Source organism: Ips typographus, linkage group LG8 (assembly GCF_016097725.1).
Source record: "Ips typographus isolate SLU linkage group LG8, UJ_Ityp_2.0, whole genome shotgun sequence".
Classification (NCBI taxonomy): Eukaryota; Metazoa; Arthropoda; class Insecta; order Coleoptera; family Curculionidae; genus Ips; species Ips typographus.
Genome location: NC_138429.1, coordinates 8,294,782 through 8,318,840, shown reverse-complemented (window position 1 = coordinate 8,318,840; position 24,059 = coordinate 8,294,782). Strand labels below are relative to the sequence as shown.

General features: G+C 36.4%; 3 protein-coding genes across 3 annotated transcripts in view; all 3 read left to right on the top strand.

Annotated features, from left to right (window-relative positions):
- Positions 1–57: 57 nt before the first annotated feature.
- LOC145733016 (aminopeptidase N-like) lies at positions 58–3,849 on the top strand. Its single transcript, XM_081985613.1, is given in 15 exon segments — positions 58–245; positions 247–283; positions 453–672; positions 732–936; positions 986–1,092; positions 1,145–1,533; positions 1,588–1,826; positions 1,877–1,994; positions 1,996–2,058; positions 2,109–2,301; positions 2,368–2,648; positions 2,700–2,884; positions 3,042–3,215; positions 3,271–3,502; positions 3,551–3,849. Coding segments are annotated over 15 exon segments (2,859 nt in total). The 5' UTR covers positions 58–99; the 3' UTR covers positions 3,821–3,849.
- A 421-nt stretch (positions 3,850–4,270) lies between these two features.
- On the top strand, positions 4,271–17,716 carry LOC145733010 (multidrug resistance-associated protein 1-like). The gene is given in 23 exon segments (XM_081985601.1): positions 4,271–4,564; positions 4,680–4,979; positions 6,231–6,491; positions 7,468–7,658; positions 7,711–7,896; positions 7,948–8,165; positions 8,296–8,711; positions 10,334–10,480; positions 10,665–10,749; positions 10,798–10,973; positions 11,027–11,216; positions 11,270–11,404; positions 11,407–11,418; positions 11,471–11,662; positions 11,713–11,883; positions 11,939–12,118; positions 12,174–12,278; positions 13,661–13,884; positions 15,789–16,202; positions 16,254–16,407; positions 16,457–16,610; positions 16,684–16,898; positions 16,950–17,716. Coding segments are annotated over 23 exon segments (4,542 nt in total). The 5' UTR covers positions 4,271–4,507; the 3' UTR covers positions 17,309–17,716.
- A 1,318-nt stretch (positions 17,717–19,034) lies between these two features.
- Positions 19,035–24,059, top strand: part of Oamb (Octopamine receptor in mushroom bodies) — a 34,253-nt gene continuing 29,228 nt past the window's right edge. The window contains exon 1 of the mRNA XM_081985621.1: positions 19,035–19,231. The gene's annotated coding sequence lies outside the window, so the exon portion shown is untranslated. The remainder of the gene's footprint in view (positions 19,232–24,059) is intronic.

The following is a 24,059-nucleotide window of genomic DNA, read 5'->3' as shown; positions in this document are numbered from 1 at the left end:
CTGAAGATTAGATAAATAGAATTATTTTATATAGAGAGTGGATTTAATATGCGGTTTAGTTGTGCTGGCTGTTGGTCTCAAAAAGTTTCAATAAGAACCATGAAAACAGCCTTTACAGCCTTTCTGCTGGGTTTATGCGGTTTGGTTCTAACTCAGGACGACTCTTACAGATTACCACCGAATTACATCGTGAACCATTATGATATTGATTTAGTTATTCCTGCTGAAGCCTTATCAGGTGGTTCTCCCCAATTATACAGGATATGTGGAGATTACTTTTCAGGTAAAGTAAGGTTGAAAAATACTACAACTAAGCAAAAAATGGCCCAAAACGATTTGCCTGTTTAGCTTTCTCTTTCTTTGATTGGTCACACGTTTAAATGTCAATTACGTAGTCATTCACGTGACTAACCCATGGAGTGGCCATCATGACTTTAAACATATTACATTAGGTGACTGTAAATACGTCCGAAGTAAAACTACACGCAGCTTCTCCTAATATCACACTGGTGACTATTCAACTGGACGATGAAGATGCCTTAACCAGTGACAGCTACAGTGTTAACAGCACTACCAACATCCTCACCTTGAACTTTCCTACTGAACTGTTGGTAGGGGAATCACACGTTTTGAAATTTGATTTCGAGGCCTACTTAACCACTAGTAGCGGATGTAAGTTTGTCATTAATCCAACTACTAAATTTTACTATTTTTTTAAAAAAATTGCTTAGATGGTTTATACAGAGCTTCCTACACTGATTCCGATGGTGAGGTGCAGTATCTAGCGGCTACCCAATTCGAAAGTACTTATGCTAGATACGCTTTTCCTTGTTTTGACGAACCTGGGTATAAGTCCACTTTTGCATACGTTTTGACTTATCCTTCACAGTTTCTGGCTTTGACTAACACTCCAGAAGTAAACAGTACAACTAATAGGTAAGCTAAAACCATTTTTTTCATACTGATAGTCGAAACAGACTTACAGTACAACGGGTCTGACAACCACGGAATATGGTGTGAGTCCTCCAATGCCCACATACTTGGTTGCCTTCACCATAGCCGATTACACCTGCAGTGAAGGATTCTTAGAAGGTATACCAACTGTACTAGTTTACCACAAATCAGACTGACTGAACTTTTCCAGGATCGGACTCGTACACATACCGTATCTGTTCGAGACCGGACAAGGAGTACATGAGAAACTACACCATGATGCTCACGCCATTGGTTATCGATAATTTTAATTCCTACACTGGAATTAACTACACACAGAGTTTGTCCAAGTTGGACCAGGTGGCTGTATCAGGAAAATCCGGAGCTATGGAAAATTGGGGGCTGGTGCTCTACCGCGAGTCGGGATTACTGTTTAACAACACTGTCCAGACCAACACCAATCTACAAAGCATTTTGGCTGTAGTGGCCCACGAGTTGGCCCATCAATGGTTTGGCAACTTGGTCACGTGCAAATGGTGGTCGGAGACTTTCCTTAATGAAGGTTTTGCCACGTTATACGAGTATTACATCGCTGATCAAGTGAGTTGCCTACCATACACACGACCAATACTGATTATTTGTATTTTCCTACAGACTCAGCCTGAATTTCAAATGGAAAAAATGTTGGTCACAAGCCGGATTCACTCAATCATGTTAACCGATGCAGGTTCAAGCGTGCCAGCTTTAAGATCAAATGCTTCAACTCCAAGCGAAATATCCGCAAAATTTAATTCCTACTCCTACCGTAAGGGCGCTGCCGTACTCAGAATGGCAGAACATATTATAGGAAGAGACCTTTTTAAAGAAGGAATTAACAAATATCTAGAAGACAAGTAAGTTCAGTAGAAAATACGGAAAGGCATTACAGTACAGTGAATTCCAGTCAATACGAATCGGTAGAACCGCAAGACGTGTGGGATGCTTTAGTGGCAGTTAGCGGGAACCAAGTGTCGATATATCCGGACAATACTAATATAAGTGACGTAATGGAAAATTGGATTGAAAAAAGCCGGTTTTCCGGTGGTCAATGTGACTTTAAATGACACCACCATTACCATGTCTCAGGTTTACACTCGCTTTTCAGTAAATACAAAATTTGCAAAAAAAAATTCTAGCAACGATTTTTGAGCAGTGGAACTGACACTTCAGGAAATGCCTGGTACATTCCTATTAGTTATTCGACCGCTGATCTAGACAATACCAACGAAATTACCACACCTAGAGGTTGGATCACTCCAGACGACGACTTTGTTATAACTGACTTTACTGATTCTAGTGCTTGGATTGTGGTAAATAATCAGGAAATGGGTGAGTTTTTCTTAATTTTGATTGCAAGAAATGCGGTTTTTAATGGGATTTATCATCGTTTTGCAGGTTTTTTCAGAGTAAACTACGACACCACACTTTGGAACAATTTGGCCACTGCTTTGAAGGCCGACAACTTTAGCGGTATCCACGTCCTTAACAGGGCACAAGTGGTGGACGATTCTGACAGATTGGCCAGAGCTGGATACATAACTGTAGGACAGGCATTAGCCAACACTGAATTTTTAGTTCAGGAAGAATCCTACTTTGTCTGGTATCCCGCTATTACCTTTTTCAGTAATTTGCTCAATAAAACTGGCAGTATCTCACCTTTAGGAGCCGCCTTGACTGTAAACAATTATTTCCTATTGAATGCTTAAAACTAAAATTTAAAATTGCAGGCACATTTTCTGGAATTAGTGGAGAATGCTGCAGCTTCTCTGCCTCTCACTACAGTTAATGAAACAGCTCATATTTTCACAATTAACCAAGTTCTTGTCAACAACTATGCCTGCAAGTATGGAAGCCCATCTTGTATTGCAGGAGCTAAGGAGGTGTTCTCAACTTATAAGTCTACTTTTGAAAGGTTTTTGTGTTGTTGATGGTGCTACATGTGTAGAATTTTCACAAATCTTAGTCACAAGACCATGCTGTCACAAACAGTGCTTTGTGATTTATGCAAATACTGCACACATAGACTCACCATTAGTGGTAATCAATTAGATTAACGTGTCAGGTTTCAGGCCTAATGTCAATACCAGATCTATCATTTACTGCAATGCCATTAGGCATAGTGATGACCTTGCTAGTGATTGGGAGTTTTTGTATGAACAATACCAGAATTCGTCAGTGTCTGAAGATAGCCTTACAATTTTGTCTGCATTAGGTTGCGCCACTGACACTACAATACTGCAAGAGTAATTATCAGAACTATTTCAAGTAATCTCATTTGTGTACTGTTGTTTGTTGCAGATATCTTTCCAAAGTGCTAGAAAATGATACTGTGATCACCTCCTCATTGTATGCCTCAGTTTTTTCAACAGTTTACAGTGCTAATGAAGTAGGTGTGGACTTTGTTCTGGACTTCTTCATTGAAAACTACCAAGCCATTATTGATAAGTACACCTCATCTGGATTAACTAATGTCCAAACTATAATTTCAAGATTGGGTTCAGTGTTTACAAGAGAAGACCAAATTGAAAAGGTACAAAATTAATTAAATACAAATTAACTTCACTAAACTGATATGCAGTTAGAAAACTTTATTGCAACTGCTGAGGACTTGCCTACCACAATTGTGACTGCTGCTACTACTGCTATAAGCACTTTCAGAAGTAATCAGGAACTGATTGAGACCTACAAGACATCATTGTACAATTATTTCGGACTGAGTGAAGATGATGCCACTACAACAGAAGAAGCGACCACCGCTAATATTGAGACAACAACCTCAAGCAGTACAACTCTAACAGCATTATTCATCTTAGTAGCCTTAACTAGTTCTATGTTGAGTTTTTATTAAATCAGTTGAAATATAATAGCCTAACCAAATATTAGCAAACACTACTTACCAAAAATCTAGCTGCCCATAGAAAGTTCACTGTTCTTTTATAGCACCGAATGTCCTGAAAAAAGCACAGTAGGCTTAAGAATATGGTTTTGCCATTTTGCCAAAAGCAAAAATAGATAAACATAAACATTAAATTTAAAAAAAACTAAAACAGAGGTTATGTTTATGTTTAATTAAATTTTATAGTTGTTTTAATATACCGGCACTAGATGGCGTATTGAGGAATCACGTGAGATTCCTGTTAAAAAGCAATGGCCTGTCATGTGACCTAAATTCATTCGGTCAATAATGTCAAATTAACAAGACGTTCGCGCACCGTCTGACATATGTACCAGTTTAGTGGTTTTGATGTTGGTCAAGGTTTTTATTTTTTTAGTTGCAAACCGTCAGTCGTTGTGTGGTTGTGTAGAGGTAACCTAATTCCTAAGTCGAGTCATGGACCAGTCGGAATAGCAGAACTTCTACAGAGCCTATTAAATAGCTGTACAACTTAAGTTTTGTGGACTAAAAGTATATTTTTAACTCGTTTGACTTGGTTTTTTATCTAATTTTGCCTGACCAGCGTTCAATTTTGCAATTGGATCTTGAATTTATTTATGATATTATTTAATAACCACTATCAGCTACTTAAATTTAAAAATGGAAAACTATACAGCGTCTACGGGACTAGACAAATTTTGCGGTTCAGAGTTTTGGGTAAGTTAAATTCACCATAATTATATAATTTATAAATGGATTCTACTTCTACATCCAATCATCTACATTTAAAACATTTAAAGTTAACTAATTTGAACAAAACTTTCAATTTCAGAACGCTTCAACGGTTTGGTATACTGATGACCCAAATTTTACCAGATGCTTTGAAAAAACAGTGCTAGTGTGGATACCTTGTTTCTTCTTGTGGCTCTTTACTCCACTAGAGATTTACTACATTGTAAATAGTTTCAAAAGGGACATACCTTGGAACTGGCTGAACATATCTAAACTCTTTGTAACTAGTGTTTTGTGCGTTTTGATGATCAGTGATTTTGTGACTAGTATGCAAGGGATGAACAGTCAGTTTGTACCGAATGTGGATATTTATACCCCCTTACTGAAATTGTTAACATTTGTAAGTATTCACTATTTTCTAGCTTTATAATTAAGTAAGTAAAGTTGGTAAACAGAACAGTTAAAACTATACACACAGGAAAATCATCATAGCAAGTCTTCAAGACAATATTAACAGCATTACCTTCACAATTGATTCCTTATCAATATTTTTCTAAAACAGATTTACTTAAGATTTATTTTTTCTGTCAAGGATTTCCACAATCTTCATACTTTATGATATAAACAAGTAATACCCAACCTCACTTTTTGCAATGTCTTTTGACAGTTGATCTCAGGTTCAGTTGGAATGAGTCACGTGACCTGCCGTCAAATGGCATCAAGTTTAAATTTAAATGTAGGTATGCATAGAATTTTCAAACTAACAGTGATATGGGTTTCTATATTTAGTCTCTTAAAAGGAAATGTCTATTTTATGGCCTTGAAAACATTTGGACTCCATGTTTTTGTTCTTTTTTAAGTAATAAGAGATAAAATCCAAAGTGTAGCATTATAATGACAGTTAAATGTTGATGGTATGTGTTAAAGCGCCCCCTATTAGTGAAACAAGCAATTAATCTATTAATGATGGTCAACAAACAACCATGATTAATTAACTTTTGTTACTAATTACTTTCCTTACAATAAAAAGTGTGACATAAGTAGAAATTTAATAGCGAGATTACATTGCGGTTTTACTAATAGTATCATCAGTTTATTTGTCATTTGATTGTGATTCTTATCTCCCTTGTAATATTAGGCAACAATTAGTGAGTGGTAGAAACATTGAATAGAAAATCCTATTTCAAACAGTATCTACTTAAAAAAAATATTTCTAGGAATAAACTGTTGCAAAAAGTTGCGACACGTGTTTCACTTAATTAGGAATCATTAGACCCAGCAACTAATTAAAATGTGCTAACAGTAATTGTGATTGTATGAATCACACACATTTTTTATGTTAAATATTGTATTTTTTCCAACTGTATAGGTTCAATTATTTAGAGTGGTTTTGGTGATAGAGATTGCCAAATTGTTGTTGTTGGTGATAGCCAATTTATGAAATAAGTGAATGTTTTCTTTAACACTTCCTGTTTTTGAAAGAAGTAAAGGCAATTTTGCTGATAGCACCTGTCAAACGAAACTGGATACTATTTGACTGTTCTAATGATGTTGACAGGCTTACTAGACCTATAGAATTTCAATTAAAAAATTGTTTTTGTATCTGGTTGTGGTTTTAATTGATTAAAAGCATTTTTATTCAAATTTTCAGTTACTCTCCGGATTGTTGTTGGTCTATGACAGAAAACATGGAATTCGATCATCTGGGGTTTTGTTTCTGTTCTGGGCCTTTACGTCGTTTTTTGGAGCCGCCCAGTATCGTACGGAAATCAGAGGGGCCCAAAAAGCAGAACCGGATTCCTACTATCAATACGTCAGTTACCTGATTTACTACCCCTTGGTTTTGTTAATGCTGTTGCTGAACTGTTTTGCGGATCAACCACCCCGAATCAACAAGTACAGTAAATCACAGGTAAGATTGGTAGGATAAATGCTGCCAACTTTGCGGATGTAAAAGATTTTTTGACCGTGACACTCCCAATAAATCAATCGAATAAACAAATAATAGATCAATCAGAACGGTAACCTGTATACCACCTGCGCTTTTACAGCTTTTTTGCCTAGACTGTAGAGCAATTAAGAGATTTAAAATTACTTATCAACTGTTGCGATTCTCCTTCAGTAACCTGAACGGAAAAAACAGGCAAATTTAAATGCCTCCATAATATTAGTAAACTTGTTTTGGTTATATAATTCTTTGAAGCTGGTGGGCATAAAAAAATAAAGAAACACACATAGAACGTCCGTGTCTCAAGGTCTGAAGGTTATTTAAATACCATCAACTGAGGAACTGTTGTATTCAGTTCATTCAATTGATAAAGCCATCAGAATACTACAATTGCTTTTCAGCTATAATCACTCCACACGCATGAACATATTTGTTTTGATTGGCCTTAATCGTTTCATTTATTTTATTGATTTTGCAATTCTATTAGGCTTATAGAGATTGTTTTGCATTATTTTGGCTTTTAAATGCTTGTAAACACTGACATAAACCGACAATTTTGCATGTGAAAAATCGAAACTGTTTATCCTTGAAAACTTGATGTTAATAGCGCTTCCCTGCTTTACATTATTAATTAAGTTGTTACTGTTTTAGATCAATATATTGCATACAACTTGCTTGAAATTTTAAGACTATTGGTGTAATTAATTGACAGAGGTCAATTTTTTACTGTTATACTGTTATGTCAGTTTTACAGTTATGCCGACGTTGCCACATATTCGCCTTTTTAAATATTTTTAGTGTCGACCAATTCTCAATCTTCAATCGACCAATTTTAATCTTTATTGGAAAATTAAATTAAAAACAATCATGAGGACTTCCCATCATGTACTTTTTGTGATACTACTCTTTTCTACTACAAAAATAAATAAACATTTTTTAGAATCCATGTCCGGAAGAAGGAGCAAGTTTTCTATCTCGTATGGTATTTGCCTGGTTCGATAAAATGACCTGGAAAGGTTTTCGAAATCCCTTAGAAGTCAAAGATCTGTGGGATTTAAATCCGGAAGATTCCGCAACTGAAGTGGTTCCAGTTTTCGAAAAACATTGGAATCGCACTTTAAAGTCTAGAAAGTAAAGTATTTCTATGATTGTGTAGCGTTTTTTTTCTACTGGATTTGTGCAGGTCATCCACTCCTGCTCGAGCCCAGTTTAATGGTGGATCCGGCCAAATAGACTTTTTACCAGATAAAAAATCCGAAGCGTCCGTTCTTCCGGCTTTGTGTCGCTCGTTTGGGCCTATGTTTATCTTTGGGTCTATATTGAAATTTCTGCAAGACATTCTTACGTTTGCCAGCCCTCAGATTCTAGGGTATGTATGGTTAAGTGTCCTTAAATGTGTTCGAACACTATTTATTTACAGATGGATTATAACTTTTGTAAAGCAAGGTGGTTATCACTGGCATGGTCCATTCTATGCAGTGTTAATGTTTGCCACTGCAACACTGCAAACTGTCATTCTAGCTCAATATTTCAATAGAATGTTTATAGTAGGAATGCGCATTAGAACTGCTTTAGTCGCCACCATTTACAGAAAATCTCTAAAAATCTCTAATAAAGCCCGAAAAGAAAGAACAGCCGGTAAGTTATTTATTTTTATTCATCGATTGTAGCATGTAGCTGGATTTTCTATCGATCATCACGTGTCGCTGTACAGCACAGATGAAGTTAACTGTTTGCTGTAGGTGTGCTTTTTTTTCTTCTACCTCAGGTGAAATAGTCAATCTCATGTCAGTAGACGCGCAGAAGTTTATGGATCTCACTGCCTACCTAAACATGATATGGTCGGCCCCTCTTCAAATATGCTTGGCAATGTACTTCTTATGGCAAGAATTAGGACCGTCGGTGCTGGCCGGCTTGGCCGTCATGGTTTTCCTGATCCCCATCAACGGATTCATTGCGAACAAAACGAAAATTTTGCAAATCAAACAAATGAAGAACAAAGACGAACGGGTCAAATTGATGAATGAATTGTTGAGCGGAATGAAAGTGTTGAAATTGTACGCGTGGGAGCCCAGTTTTGAGGCGCAAGTGCTCAAAATACGTGACAAGGAAATTAAAGTGTTAAAGCAGGCCGCTTATTTGAATGCTGGTACTTCGTTTATATGGTCGTGTGCCCCGTTTTTGGTGAGTTACGTTGTTTTGACTTGTATTTGAGTGTCCAAATTGATAAATTTACTGCCAACGACAGTTCCCATCAAGAACTTCAGTAGTAAATACTTAAATGACAGCTTGAAGAAGCTGAAGCATATTACTTTTAAGCTAAGTTCTCATAACCGCGTTTTGCGTCTTGCGTCTGACGTCACTTATTTCCTATTGGTAGAAGCAAAATTTGAAAATGACAGCCCGCAAGAAGCTGAAAATTTTCAACTTCTTGCGTCTGTTTCTAGTGTTTTGACATTTTGGACGACGCAGAGGGCAAAAGTTATATCTGAATGACAAAACTGAAAAAAATGAATAAACACGGCATCTCAAATTCATTTTTAGTTTTATGTGGCAATTGCCATGGAACTTTGAGAATAGAAGACATTTTCATTCATCCTTGTTTCCAAGGCGACAAGAATAAAGACACTTCTGCAAAACATGTTGAATTAGCCTCGGAATTAGCTGAATAGTAGAGAACCTATTTAAAACTGTAACAGTTAAGTTAAAAAAATAAACAAAATATTATAACAAATTGTGACAACTAACAATTAAAAATACCGTGTTTAGAGGCAACTACTGTGAACAGGGAAAAAAGTTTCGCCAGATCTGTCAGCTGAAATATTACTGTTGACCAATAGGAAATAAGTGACGTCAGACGGAAAACACGGTTATGAGAACTAAGCTTTACTACTAATTATAAAACTGTCATTGTCATGTCAAGCGATGTTATTTTACATTGGAATGGGGTAAAACATCAATACTTTTTTTTGTGATCTCCCGATTTCAAAGTAATTAACTGAGAAAATAAGTATTTTACGGCCCTTACTTTGACAAATCGTCGAAGTACTTGAAGTGAAGTTAATTTGAATATGTTTCTAACTGACTGCCGGTGAATACGGCAACTATTATTTTATTGCAAATCTTGTGTTTTAACTTATTGTTTCAATGGCAATTGATGGAATAGGATACACTAGGTTTGCACTAACTTGCCAGTGGAAAAAGCAATTTCTGACTGAATTAAAAAATGACGGGAATGACGTGCCCAACAGAGTTGATTTGTTTGTTGTTTGTAATTGGTCAAAAAGCAGCTTTCAATTTGCTGCTTTTTTGACCAATCACCAACTACATTAAAAATTTAAGGAAATACTGCACCATGAGTATTTAATCAACGCCATAATGGAACAAACACATTAAAAACCTCTTTGGTGATCTTATCCCACATAATACAATTTTATACTTTATGTAGGTTGTTTTGGCCACGTTTGTGTCCTTCGTATTTAGCGACAAGAGCCACATCCTAACACCGGAGATAACATTTAAATCTCTAAGTCTTTTCAGCATTATGGCAATGCCGATGGGCATACTTCCCGTCCTGTTGGTTTACACTGTGGAGGTAAACCCGGCTTAAATCAACCAACATATAACTTGCACCTCTCCCGATTTTAACCATTCATTTTCTACACTTGTTTTAGAATTCGAGGTGGTTGTGTACATTTTAACGGTAGATGGTACATCATGCTACCATGTGATCTTTATAATTGTGAAACCATTATAAATTACAAAATAATCAGTAGTTTTCATCTGTTTCTATTGCATGCCCTTAGGTGTCACTGGTGAGTTTTGCTACTTACGTACTGGTGGATGAAAAGAATGTACTCGACGCGAACAAAGCGTACGTTTCTATTTCGCTTTTCAATATTTTACGGTTCCCTCTCAGTATGTTGCCTATGATGATATCCAACATAGTTCAAGTAAGCACTTTATCATTTTCATTAGTAAATAGTAGTTTCTAATACATTATTAATTAAATCAACTTATACTTAGTTTAGTAGGCATGTTTCATTTCGCACTTTATTAATTTGTGCCACATTGGGACACTTAACTTCAAGAATAAAACTAACTAAACATTAACTAACTTAATTATTATGTTTGTAGACTTGGGTTTCTGTCAAGAGAATTAATACGTTTATGAACGCTGAAGAATTAGATCCTAACAATGTTACTCATGATGCTAGTGAAGGTAATTTGAATTGTGTTGAAATTTTGGTTTTAAAACGTTTTGTTTTAGCGGATCCGCTTGTCATTGAACACGGAACGTTTTCATGGGGTGAGGACCCAATTTTGAGGGATATTAATGTAAGGGTTCCGCCTAAGTCTCTAGTAGCTATAGTGGGTCCCGTAGGGGCTGGTAAAAGCAGCTTAATATCTGCGTTTTTAGGTGAAATGGATAAGCTCTCAGGCAGGGTAAATTTTATATAAATTGTATTGTAATTTTGTTGTTACTTGCTTTGATTTAGGTGAACACTTACGGCACTGCAGCTTATGTGTCCCAGCAAGCTTGGATACAAAACGCAACCTTAAAAGATAACATATTATTTGGAAAATCTTATGATAAAGTGTTGTACGATAAGGTTATAGATTCGTGTGCTTTACGACCTGATTTCGATATGTTACCGGGTGGAGATCAGACTGAAATTGGTGAAAAAGGTGCGTCAAGCTTGGTAATTTTCAAACTTCCAGTAAACTAAAAACCTTTTAAGGTATAAATCTGTCTGGGGGTCAAAAACAGCGTGTTAGTTTGGCGAGGGCGGTGTACGCCGACGCAAATATTTACTATCTCGACGATCCTTTGAGTGCTGTGGATGCTCACGTGGGCAAACATATTTTTGAGCACGTTTAGGCCCTAATGGTTCGACTTTTAGTCACTTAAAAAAATCAACCACCAATTCGTTTGTTTGTAGGTTTACTGAAAGACAAAACTCGAATACTAGTAACGCACGGCATTACTTACTTACCACAAACGGATAAAATTTACGTACTTACCAATGGGGAAATCTCAGAAAATGGTACTTACCAAGAGCTGCTCGATAAGAAAGGGGCTTTCTCTGAATTTTTGGTGCAGCACGTTCAAGATCACGTTGAAGATCCCGAAGGTAGGAAATTCTCATTTATTAAATCACAAATCTAGTGAAACTGTTTTCAGAATTGGACGAAATCAAAATGCAGCTAAGTCAAGTGAACGAGGATGTATCCAAGCAATTAGTGCGTAAAAGGTCAAGAACGTCGGAATCAAAGTCGGACAGTGAATCAAATTCTCTACTCAGCACCTCGTTGCCAAGACAAAAGTCTCAGGACAGTCAAAATGCTCGTAAAGGTGCGTTGAATTGAAGAATTTAGTTACAAAAATGCTTTGATTGCGTTTATTGCAGATTCTAAGATACCGACACCAGGTGACAAATTGATTGAAGTAGAAAAATCTGAAACTGGCAGTGTAAGCTGGCAAGTGTACAAACATTATTTAGTCTCGATAGGAATATTTGCCGTGATTATTACAGTATTGATGAATATGCTTTTCCAAGCGTTTAGTATAGGCTCCAACGTTTGGCTGGGTACGTCAGAACAGTCCGCCAATCGGAACAGTTTGTAAATATTTAATTTTTTAAGGTTTGTGGTCTGAAGACCCAAATATGGTCGATGCGAACGGTACCGTAAATACTGATATTCGTGATTTGTACTTGGGTATTTATGGAGCATTGGGCGCTGGCCAAGGTACGTTATTTTTCAGTTGGTATTTGCTTTATTTCGAGCGTTTCTAATGTGTGCATCTGACTGCGCAGGTTATTTAAGTCACACTAGACTATTCACATTGTCAAATGTGATAATGTGCTTTGTGTACAATCTGATTTATAAGTTTGGTTGCACGTCATAACTCAAATTATTCTATTGCCAACCTACATGCGTACTTTTTGAAATTTGTTATCTTGAAAACATGAGGCTTGTAAAAGCAAATTGGAGGTCAAAGAAAAACTACAGCCTGTAATCAAAATTTAAAAACTGTGTAATACAAAATACAATGAGAACCACTCAGAAATCTGCAAATATAATTCGAAATGTAAACAAACACGGTTCTGACATAAGATGTCACATTTACAAGTAAAATCATATTCCTCGATTTAGCTTAACGCCGTCCTTTTTCACTTTGATGACGTGCAACTAAAGTTTTAGTAATCGGACCGTATAGAGGTGTAATAGAAGAAAAAGTGTAAAAGACAGTGAAACATTGATAATTACATGCGCGATACAAAGACAGAAAACCTGATAAAAAGTCGTAGTAGACGAAAACTTCGGAGCAATGTTGCCAGAAGCTTATCTGAATTCATTCCTGGACTTTATTATTGGCTTATGGGACCATTCCTATTTACTTTGATGAATAAGTGTTAACTGTTTGGTAACATGTTTAGCTGTCAAAAGTAAATTAATTACAACCTCAAACGATATTTGACAACATCGCAGCCAAATATTTGTCTACTTGGACTTTTTTAAGTTGTCTGTCTTTGTCTTGCGCATGCATTTCTCAATGTTTCTCAGTCACACGGTTTTCCTATGGTCGGTTTTTCTTTTACCTCACCTGTATAGAAACTTATTAAATTTGTTTTTGTTTGCTGCGCTTAATTGATAACCTTTGCACTGCTTTGCTTAGCAAAGGGTAAGCATGCATTTGATGTGTGATGATAAGTTACTGTTTTTTTTAAAACAGTATTTAGTTTCTTTCAGTTTATTGTGCTATATAACTATACTTGTGCTATTGTGAACTGAAAGAAGCTTACTATTGTCATTGTACCGTTTTTTGCAATTTTGTACCGATACACAAGCATTTGGTTTTAGCTTGATAAGCTACTTTTATATTTAAGTAAAATGAATTTATATTGTATGTGTGTGAAAAAACTGTTTTAATGTGTTCTCTCGAAGTCTCGTAAAATATGTTTATTATTGGGTGTAACATACGGCAACATCAGTGCACATTTTATCTAATTTTTTAGGGTTTCAACATAAAAACTCTGTACAGACACTTACTAATGCAATTTGTGTTGTTCTCTCTCAGTTTTTGTGTATCATTTTGTGGCGTAAAGCTTAAACGACTGCGTTTTTAGTTATTGTGATATTCTTCGCGTCGCTCGCATTGTACGTAGGATGTCTCAATGCAGCAAAGAAGTTGCACCTGGTACTGCTCTCTAATATTTTGCGAGCTCCAAATCCAACGTTTTACGATGTCACTCCGATCGGGCGAATCCTTAACCGATTCTCGAAGGACGTCGATACTTTGGACTCTGTTTTGCCTTTGACTTTGCGAGGATGGATTACGTGTCTTTTTTCGGTTAGTTGAAGGAGAAACGTCGGCTTACCAACGTTTGTTTGTCGATTAAAGGCAGTTATATTATCACATACACAAAACAAAATACATACAATCTTTGTTGGTATGTTTGGTGCCTGTTGTATGCGCAATCATCCTTCAGTGTAGTACCTTCTTTTGGTGTAACTTAAAACATGTTTATTCATTCAGTTCTAACTGTCACAGTTATACTAATCTAATATTTATAGCGATATCAGTTTGTTCTTCGGAGGTGATTTTAACGATAGCGTGTCTAAATGCGGCCATTGCAATTCACAGAGGGTTGCTCTACAACGTTCTCCGTCAACCGATGTATTTTTTCGAAATACGACCGATCGGACGTATTGTAAGTCGTTTATCCAAGGATATAACTGATATCGATACTGAATTGCCGTTTAACTGTTACGAAGTCATCGAGAGCGGGTTAATTGTAAGTTTTGTTTCGAAGTGACTGCATGACTTGATGGTTAGATATGATAGAATGATTGTATCTGCTTGGGTGCATAGCTGGTTTGCTCGGTTAACTTTATGTGCATTAATTTTTTTTTGGGACACTGCATTCAAGAACTAGGTACTAATGGCGTTTTTGATTGGCAAATCTAGTGCAAAACTCATATATCTGAATCTTGCTCTATCTGATGTCATTGAAATAGTATAGCAATACCCTAGTTTTGCACTAAACATGCCAATCGAAAATGCCATAAGACACTTAACGGGATTGAGAGTTATTTGCTTTTGGGGTAATTGGTAGACATCATTGACATTTGAAAAATATGGACGCCATTGAATGATAGAGGTAGTACAGGCAAAACGTCATGCGAATTGTTTGTTTTTAGAGCGCAAGTAACTGAAAACTTTGATTTGCCTGTTTTAGCTCTTTCCCTATCTTTGGTTAGCTACACGTTCTTCCATGTTTTCAATGTTCATTTGCCCCACACCGACTAAATTGGGTTTCAGGACAACTTAACTAAGTGTTGTTATAGACGGTGTACCAACCTGGTTAACTGGTTAATCCGGGTGTAAAAAATATAGGCGTATTTTGGTGAGAGTTTTCAACTGTAGCACAGACATCTCCATTTGTTCTTAGTTAAGCTAATTTTTTCTTAAAATTGAAAAGACACCTTAGGCTAGGTTTTAATATGAATGTGACACAAGACCTGTCACAGTCAAATAACAACTTGGCATATGGTGCTTTTAAAAACAGGGCAATCCACCAATAAATGACCCTTCCATAACTTTCAAATATCAATGGTAAACAGGCACGTGTAGTGGTAGTAGTGCTCATACAGTTTTACCAACTATTATAAATTCTTAGATAAAGGGGAAAAGACATAAGTAAGTTGCAATAATGGCACACAATGACGTGGCTGCCAACTACAGTGAAATGCCTTAACTAAGAAATGTTAGTGCTACTGAATTCCCCATTTGTTCATCATGAATTTTTTGGCATTTCTCTAATAATAAATTCGCTTAGCTTAAAGTGTTGTATTATTCGTTTCAGCCACTTTCTCAGTATTCCTACAGTTAGTTCCCGAGCTGGGTTGTGTTGTAGCAGCCGCTGTTTTGCATAAGCAATTGTTGCGTAACGTTTTACGTTTACCCCTAAGATTTTTTGATACAACGCCCTCAGGACGAATATTGTCTAGATTTTCCAAAGACGTAGAGGTTATCGATGATACCTTGCCCTGGTATATCAACGATGGCATGTATTGTATTTTTGAGGTATCGTTTTTTTATTTGTTTTTTTTTTTCTTTAAGTGATTGTATGTTGTATTATAGTTGGCATGTCAATTATTGAATACTTGCACCCAATATAACTGCCTTTTAGACTGTATACAGGCATTGTGATCTTGTGACTGTTACTGGACTTAGTATTTTTTGCGTTTTAGGTTATTGGTACCCTTGTGGTAACAAGCATCACCACTCCACCGTTTTTGATCGTTATAGTTCCAATAGCGTTAATCTACTACTTTATTCAACGATTTTACGTAGCCACTTCCAGGCAACTGAAACGACTCGAGTCTGTATCACGCTCACCCATTTATTCACACTTTGGTGAAACCGTTAGTGGCGTGCAAACGATCAGAGCGTACGGCCAGCAGGTGCGATTTATGGAAGAGTCTGAAAACAAAGTAGATCAAAACCAGATTTGCTACTATCCAAGTATAATTTCGAACAGATGGTTGGCTGTCCGATTAGAAATGATTGGAAACTGTATTATACTTTTTGCGGCGCTATTTGCCGTTTTAGGGAATAATCAAATGCCGTCCCTAGTTGGATTGTCGATTACGTATTGTTTACAAGTCAGTCTGTTCTTACACGTTTTAATGTTGGTACTAATGCCCTACTTTCAGATCACTCAAACCCTAAACTGGCTCGTTCGTATGACGTCCGACGTGGAAACCAATATTGTGGCAGTAGAACGTATTAAGGAATACGCCGAAATACCACAAGAAGCACCATGGGAAATTCCTAACAAAGTGGTGTCAAAATCTTGGCCAGAAACTGGTAAGTGTGCGTTAATTTTCCCGGAACATCATTACAAATATTTGTTTAGGTGCGTTGACATTCAAGGACTATTCAGTGAGATATCGCCCTGGGTTGGACCTGGTTTTAGACCGGCTGAATTTTACTGTAAATGGTGGAGAGAAAGTGGGAATCGTTGGTCGTACTGGCGCTGGCAAGTCTAGCTTAACGTTGTCATTGTTCAGGTAATTCTTTAGAGTGACAACCATAGAAAACATTATAAATATACGAAGCTGGTGAAATAAAACTAATTTACAGGATAATTGAAGCAGCTGGTGGACAAATCATCATAGACGGCATCGATGTGGCCAGTTTGGGATTGCACACTTTACGGTCACGTTTGACGATAATTCCCCAGGACGCCGTCCTATTTTCCGGCTCGTTGAGAATGAACTTGGACCCTTTTAACTGTCATAACGACGATGACGTTTGGAGGTCCCTGGAGTTAGCCCATCTTAGGGCTTTTGTTAAAGGTTAAATTCTTAAATCATAAATTATTGTAGATTGTAAAACATTGACTTTAGGTTTACCATCGGGACTGAATCACGAAATTGCCGAAGGAGGCGAAAATCTGTCAGTGGGACAACGTCAACTGATTTGTCTTGCTCGGGCCCTGTTGCGCAAAACAAAAATCTTAATTCTAGATGAGGCCACCGCGGCCGTAGACTTGGAAACGGATGATCTTATCCAAAGAACAATTAAATCGGAATTTAACGATTGTACAGTTTTAACCATAGCCCATAGGTTGAACACGATAATGGATTCAGATAGAGTTATATTGCTGGATAAGGGTAGTATTGCCGAATTTGACAGTCCCACCAATCTACTCTCCAGGCCAAACAGTATATTCTACAGTATGTGTAAAGACGCGGGACTTGTCTAATTAATTGAGATTATTTTCCCTTTGCTTATCGAATCAATCTTGCCTTTTGTGAGTCCTAAAACTACTTTAGTTGAATACTTTTTAAAGCTTTTGACGTAGCTTTTTAGTCCATGTTATCTACCTCCTCATTTATAGCTCCTACAGAGAATCTGTCAATACATTACCGAAAATGTTGTTGACAAGTTTTTTTTATTTCATGATTTAATTTTTATATTGGGAAACAAATTATTATCGCTGTGCGTCGTTGCCAATCACCTACAAAAAATGTTTAGTGTGTAGTACATCACATTTACACTTTATTTGTTAAGTTTATTGGTATTAGACAAATTAAGTCACATTTTGTTAAGATCAAAGTAACGCTTAAATATTTTCTTCTTGTTTTCAGAAATATATATGTTTATATTAAAACTTGGTATCATTTTAATTGCTAAAAATTAAATAACAAATCCAACTTCAAAGCTAAATTATTTTTTCTAGTTCTTAAGTCTGTTTATATTTTTGGACGACTTTTACTCTGGCTAACTAGACTTGGAAAACTAGTTAGTAAAGTGTACATTCAGAAACTTTCCGCTACTCGTAAAATTAAATTGTTTTTACAAAAAAAAAACATTTTTTGCAAAAAGTTGAATAAAACGTAAAAAATTAACACTTTCGATCGCGTGCCCTGTAGGGCCTGTAAAAAATTCAGGTGGCTTTATGACCTCAAACGCACCGCAGTTATTTTAAATGTATTTGACATTGAACTATCGATTTCCATTTCATATGAACTAGAGCAGAACGCGGTCAGATTCAAGCAAAACTAATGATAATCGCTTTCCAGCTGGATCTGAAGTACTTAATGTAAATTAAAGTAGATACTGAAACAAAGTGTAAATTAAAGCTAACTTGTTGAATAACTGCTAATCGAGGTTTTGAACGGACAAAATCAAGAAATCCAGCTCTACCTCTATCAATAAAGCTGAGTTGAGTTATTCTTCTCTGCCACCAAAGCATCTTTGGCAGATGTCACGTGGCTGTGTACTGTGTGACACAAAATGCAAATGTGTAGGCTATTCCAGAGAACACGTGACTTTGATATCCGTGACGTCATCCTATAGAAATGCTCACGTAATATAGAAAATCTAGGTATATTAGAAGTTTCCTCTCATATGTAATACAGCAAACAAAATTAGGATAATGTTATAGTTGCAAAATTGCCAGAGGACCCTAAAACACAATATTTGCCAGAAACACACAGCAGTGACAATAAACAGTCCAGCCATGGAGTTACAAGTATGAGTAAGAGGTGTAAGAAGAACAATCTGTCGAAACGGATGTGACGTAACTATATAGTGTCTTTGTGATGAAATGGTCATATTCGCATTCGTTTTGATTGACATTTGTTTGTTACTCATGAAGTTAACTTGTTATCTTTGTCTAACTCATTAGTTTCTCACGGTTCTCTCTTCGTAGTTCTTACTACAGGTTACAGAGACTACATGTTGTAAAACAAAAATTACCTTCTATTTCCAACTTTGAAAACACCTCGTACATTACCTGAAGTCTGTTAATTTATCGATGCGGGCGGTTTATAATTTATTTATCATAATTTGAAACGGGTCGCATATTTCGTTCTAAATATAAGAAACAATTCGATTTAATTGGTTTCTCTTCCATATCCACGGATGACCTGCTGCGTGGTTGCACCCCCAGCTTTCTACGGAGGCGTCGTAGCCGTCCCGACGCCGAGCGTCAGTTGCTTTCTGACGCTCGTCCGTGTCGGCACGACGTTGTTGCCAGATCGACAAGTGGCTGTTTTTCCGTCGGCTCGTGCGCGTTTAGCGCCCGGAAACTTTTTGGAAATGTGATTTTTTTTTTGGTAAACAGTGGGGTGCTGGATGATTTAGGGCCTTACGGGGATATTGATGGATGCTTATTTATCCAGTAAGTCAAAATAATTTTTTTTTCCTATTTAAATAAACAGTACGTGCAATAAATTAGTTTTGGAAAAATTCAGTGTTTAGTTTAAAACTTTATAGCGCCAGTATTCTAATAATTATTGACAAAAAATAAAATCATGCGTTTACTTATTTTAAATAATGTTGTTTTCAATGACTTCAACTAAACTTTGGTTAAGGTGGAAGAAAGTATGTGGAAAGAAGCTCATAAGAGAGTGTGCAAATAAAAAATAGCACCGGCTTTATAAAAATGTTTTTGATGGAACACCCTGTATATTTTTAGTATCATTTGGGGACTGTGAACAAATGCTAAGTCCACATATCGTCTGTCTCACAGTTGGTAGTGTATTGTGATTGGTCAAAATAAAGCAGCAAGCTGAAAGCTGCTTTTTTTGACCAATCACAAACTACCTACAACCTGCAATCTACATTTATTTGTTGTTTTATTATCTAAACCGGGAAAAAAACCCTTTCCCTTTAGAGAACCACAAAAAATAAAATCCGCCCAGACAGATTACAGTTTCACTGAACTTCATCTCACATAACTGGAGTTGAGGTTTTCACTTGAGTACCGCAAAAACGTATTTTTAGCAAAATACTATGTGATAAACCTTATAGTACCAGACAGCTTTTTAATAATTACAATAACCTATTAAAGTATTGTTTTTCTTACACGTGATTGTAGTAAAACCATTGTAATAGTAAAACAGCTGTATTTGCCCGTATTGTTGCCATCACCTGGTTATGAGAAAAACAATTATTGTTTTAAGAGACTGTAGTTCTAAATCAATGAATTATGTCCGTCAAGAATAGTAGGAAACATACTGAATTACTTGCATAAACTGAATTTAACAATATTTTTTCTTGTTTTTGACGTGTACTTTATACTAAACACACACGCCCCAAAAAACTAGGTACATTAGTTTTAGCCTTGGTTGTAATGTAAAAGGAAATGGATCAAGGAATGGTTTAGGTAGTTATTAATTAAACGTTTGTTATTGCATCAAAAAGGAATTTCTAGCTTAAAAAGTCGATTTATAATTCGACAAGCTTTTGAAGAAATAATGAATGAAATGGAGGGGTGTTTGTCATTTGGAAAGTGGTGCGTGGGTTCATATAATATTATGCCACCTTGGAAAAGAAGATTAATGGCTTCGTAGGCACTTTTCTCTACTTACGAATGTTATGAATAAAAAGTGATCTATATTCTTCTGTGCTTTTTTCGGCACACTTGTTGAATTAAATATTTTGCAGTATTGAACAGTTTCAGTAGTTTTTTTTGGTCCTAAGCCAATAATGCAGTCCTTCCACTCTAGCAAACAGGCAACAAAAGGTTAAGAATCTATTCATTCGCTTTTACTAAATGTTCATCAAAAGCCCTCGTTTCAGAGCGAATATAATAGCACTGTTTGCTGAAGCAAATGAAGAGCATTTAGAACGTAAATTATAATGACATAATTGTTTAATATGGAGCGATGTTTCAATAGCATGCAATTGATATTCAAATAGTTATTAATACGTTTACTACGGAAGTTGCATCTTAAAAATGGACCATTCCATTAATTATAAAAAAAAAATATTTTTTAAAAAATAATAAGGGTCTAGTTTGGTTTAATCGTTAATCTTAATTGTTACGGTAAAAGTTCTTAAGATTCCAGTTTGATTGAAATGTACAACTAACGGCACTAAACTAACGTAAATAAAGATGAAAGTTGCTTACCACCAATGACAATAGTAACGGCATATCTCGTTAGGTCACTCATAAGTTTGATGCTAATTTCCACTTTATGTTGCTTGTAAGCCAAGTCGAGCTGTGTAGTGCAGTTCATTCTAAGTGTAGTTCACTCGTCATCGTTTATCTTAAATCTGAAAAAAAAAGAAGAAAAACTATATGGCTTTGCTGTATTTCCAAGCAAAATAGTTCTGGAAAGCAATTTACATCGTCACATAATAAAAACGTTATTAAAATTTTAATATAAATTTAGCAACAAACTTTATAGGCGTTTCTGGTTTACATTTTCGTAATTTTGCCAATTGCTCATCAAAGGATTCCTCTATCAATGCGACTTTATGTTTCTGGCCGAGGCAAACAAGTCAATTAGACTGACAAATTGCCTAGTTTCCTGTAATAACCGTCTTTAATAAATTTGCATTCATTCATAGGCAACGGCCGTATCGTATTAATCGTTCAGGTAGTTACATTTGTCTCTAGAAACTAATTTTCCTGTATATTATTCTGCTGACGTCACCGTCATCCACCTTGATTTAGACGCTATCCAGGAAGAAACTGAACATTTAATTCTATCGACCAAAAGAAAAATTAAAAGCCTCTGAAATGCGTCACGACTTTGAGAAGGCATTTAAAGGATCGAGTTGCCTTTCTATAAGGACTAGAGGATCTTGGAAAACGTGACTATTTAATTACTCGAATAAATTTCTTTTATAAAGGCCGTAAAATTGAAAAGTGAAGAAAAGAATACAAGTTAAGTTTTTTTTTGTCTTTGAAAGTCGGTTTAATTAGTACGTCTGCTAAAATTAATTACAAAACGTTTAAAATGATAACTTTAGAAACATCTTCCTCTCAAATTTAAGGTTTTAATTACAATTATTATTATAGCTTCAGTCTGTAAATTTACACCCTCATATCACTGAATCATAAATTGCTCATTGTTTTGAAAATTTAGTCAATCATTATACGTAATCACTAAACTACGAGCTATTAAAGGTTTAATAAGGCGTATCCTCTCTATGTATTAGTAGTAGTACTTTTCAGGTTACTGTTCAACTGACATATGTCAACAGCAAACGCCCTCATTGGCTAATTTGTAGCGTGCTTCTTTTTTTTTTCAAATAATACCCAATAACAGGCATTACAAATTTTACAATAATTTTCATTCAAAATGATTATTACAACTCGAGAACAATAAATTATAATAATTATTACTTGGAGGAAAGTAAAATTACGTGAAAACTATCCACGAGTGAGTTTTATTCGAAGACAACAACCAAACAAACCCAAAAGTTTGCGGTTATATTGGTATATTTGTAAAGCTAGGAAAAATAGATGGATTTTTGTACAAAAGGACAAACAAGTCGACATTTTCGTAAATCTCAGCACACTGGGTAATCTGTGATTGGTCAAATAAAAAGCTTTTAGCTTGCTGTTTTTTTTTTACCAGTCGCAAACTACCAACATGGATTTACCATCAAACTGCATGACTGAAATTAAATACCTCACTCTTTAGCATTTCCATCAGAAACCAACTGTCAAAACCATAAGCTTGACTTAACAACAAAAATATTTTCACTAGAAAAGTTCAGTCTGCGACCGAACGGAATACGAACTAGGAAATTAACATATGTTCCGCAATTTACACAACAACCGTTCGGGTCAACAGCAAACGGCTGAGAAAAACTTTTGCTAAAACGTCCGAATGCATTTTTCGTATAATTCCGGTTGACGTTAACATAAATCAACAATTTTAGTAAATCTCAGTATTTAAGTGACTCCAGAATGTTATGATGCAAATGGAGTGATTATCGTTACATCCTCTGTATATACCAAGAGACGCAAATAACACTTCTTAATAACTCTGGCATAGAAGTACACTGTTAAGCAAGTAATATAGTTTCAATTTGAATGAAACTCAAATAGTTTGTAGGCAACCATACATACAAGCTAAACCTATACAATATACAACATATCGTTGGTGATCTTACAGGGAGATCGTCTACTCGTGCTGTACCTAGTGATATTCAGCCACATGAGTGGCGGCTGCCCTCGTTGGGGACATTCCCTCGGGTTCCAGCGACCCTAGATCTTACCTTGGGCATCTTTCTGTGCCTCAATCATTTTTTCTCGGTCCTGTAAGCGCGTACGAGCTTGCTGACGTACTGAAATTTTTTAAACTGTCAAATTGTGCCGGATTTGATGGGATTTCTATGAGGGTTGTAGGAGAAGCTGGTCCAGAGGCGGATGATGTCGTTTCTGGAGCGTCATGAGCTTCTCAGCTCATCTCAGTTTGGCTTCCGGCCAGCGATGGACACGAATGATGCTATTTTTTCTTTTCTTCAGGATCTGTATGGTCGCATGAACTCCGGCAATATTTCGGCCGCGGTATTTTGCGACTTGTCAAAGGCGTTCGACTAAGTAGACCACCAGATCTTGCTTTGGAAGCTTGAAGCTTATGGCTTCCGAGCTGCTTCTTTGTTGTGGTTTCGCTCTTTCTTGTCCGGCCGGAGCCAGGAGGTCTTCATCGGGGGCCATGGTTCTGGAGAGTTAATGTTAACTTCGGGTGTCCCTCAGGGCTCTGTTCTTGGATCTTTGCTGTTCTTGAAATACATCAATGATATTGTTTCGCTCCCTATTAACGAACAATTCACTGTTTTCGCTGATGACGCGACCATTCTTTGGAGCGGCAAGAGCGCCGATTCATTGACTGCCACTATTGATGGGGACCTCTCCATAATCAAACATTGGTGCAATTCCAACTTACTGTCATTAAATATCAGTAAGACCAAGATCCTACATTTTGGATGCTCATTGCAGCAGATTTTTGTTGAGTTTGCGCCTCTGGAATGAACAAGTTTCTTGGTCTTATTCTAGGAGTGCATACTATCTTCTTCTTCAAGTGCCGTGTCAGGTCCCCCTGACGTTGGCAATTACTTGGGCAAGTCTTTCTCGATTCTGCGCCAATCGAAAGAGTTCTTCTGCGCTGCGTATACCGGTCCATTCACGGATGTCCCTCAGCCAGGAAGCCTGTTTTCTTCCTACTCCTCTACGTCCTTCCACTTTTCCCATCATGATCAGTTGT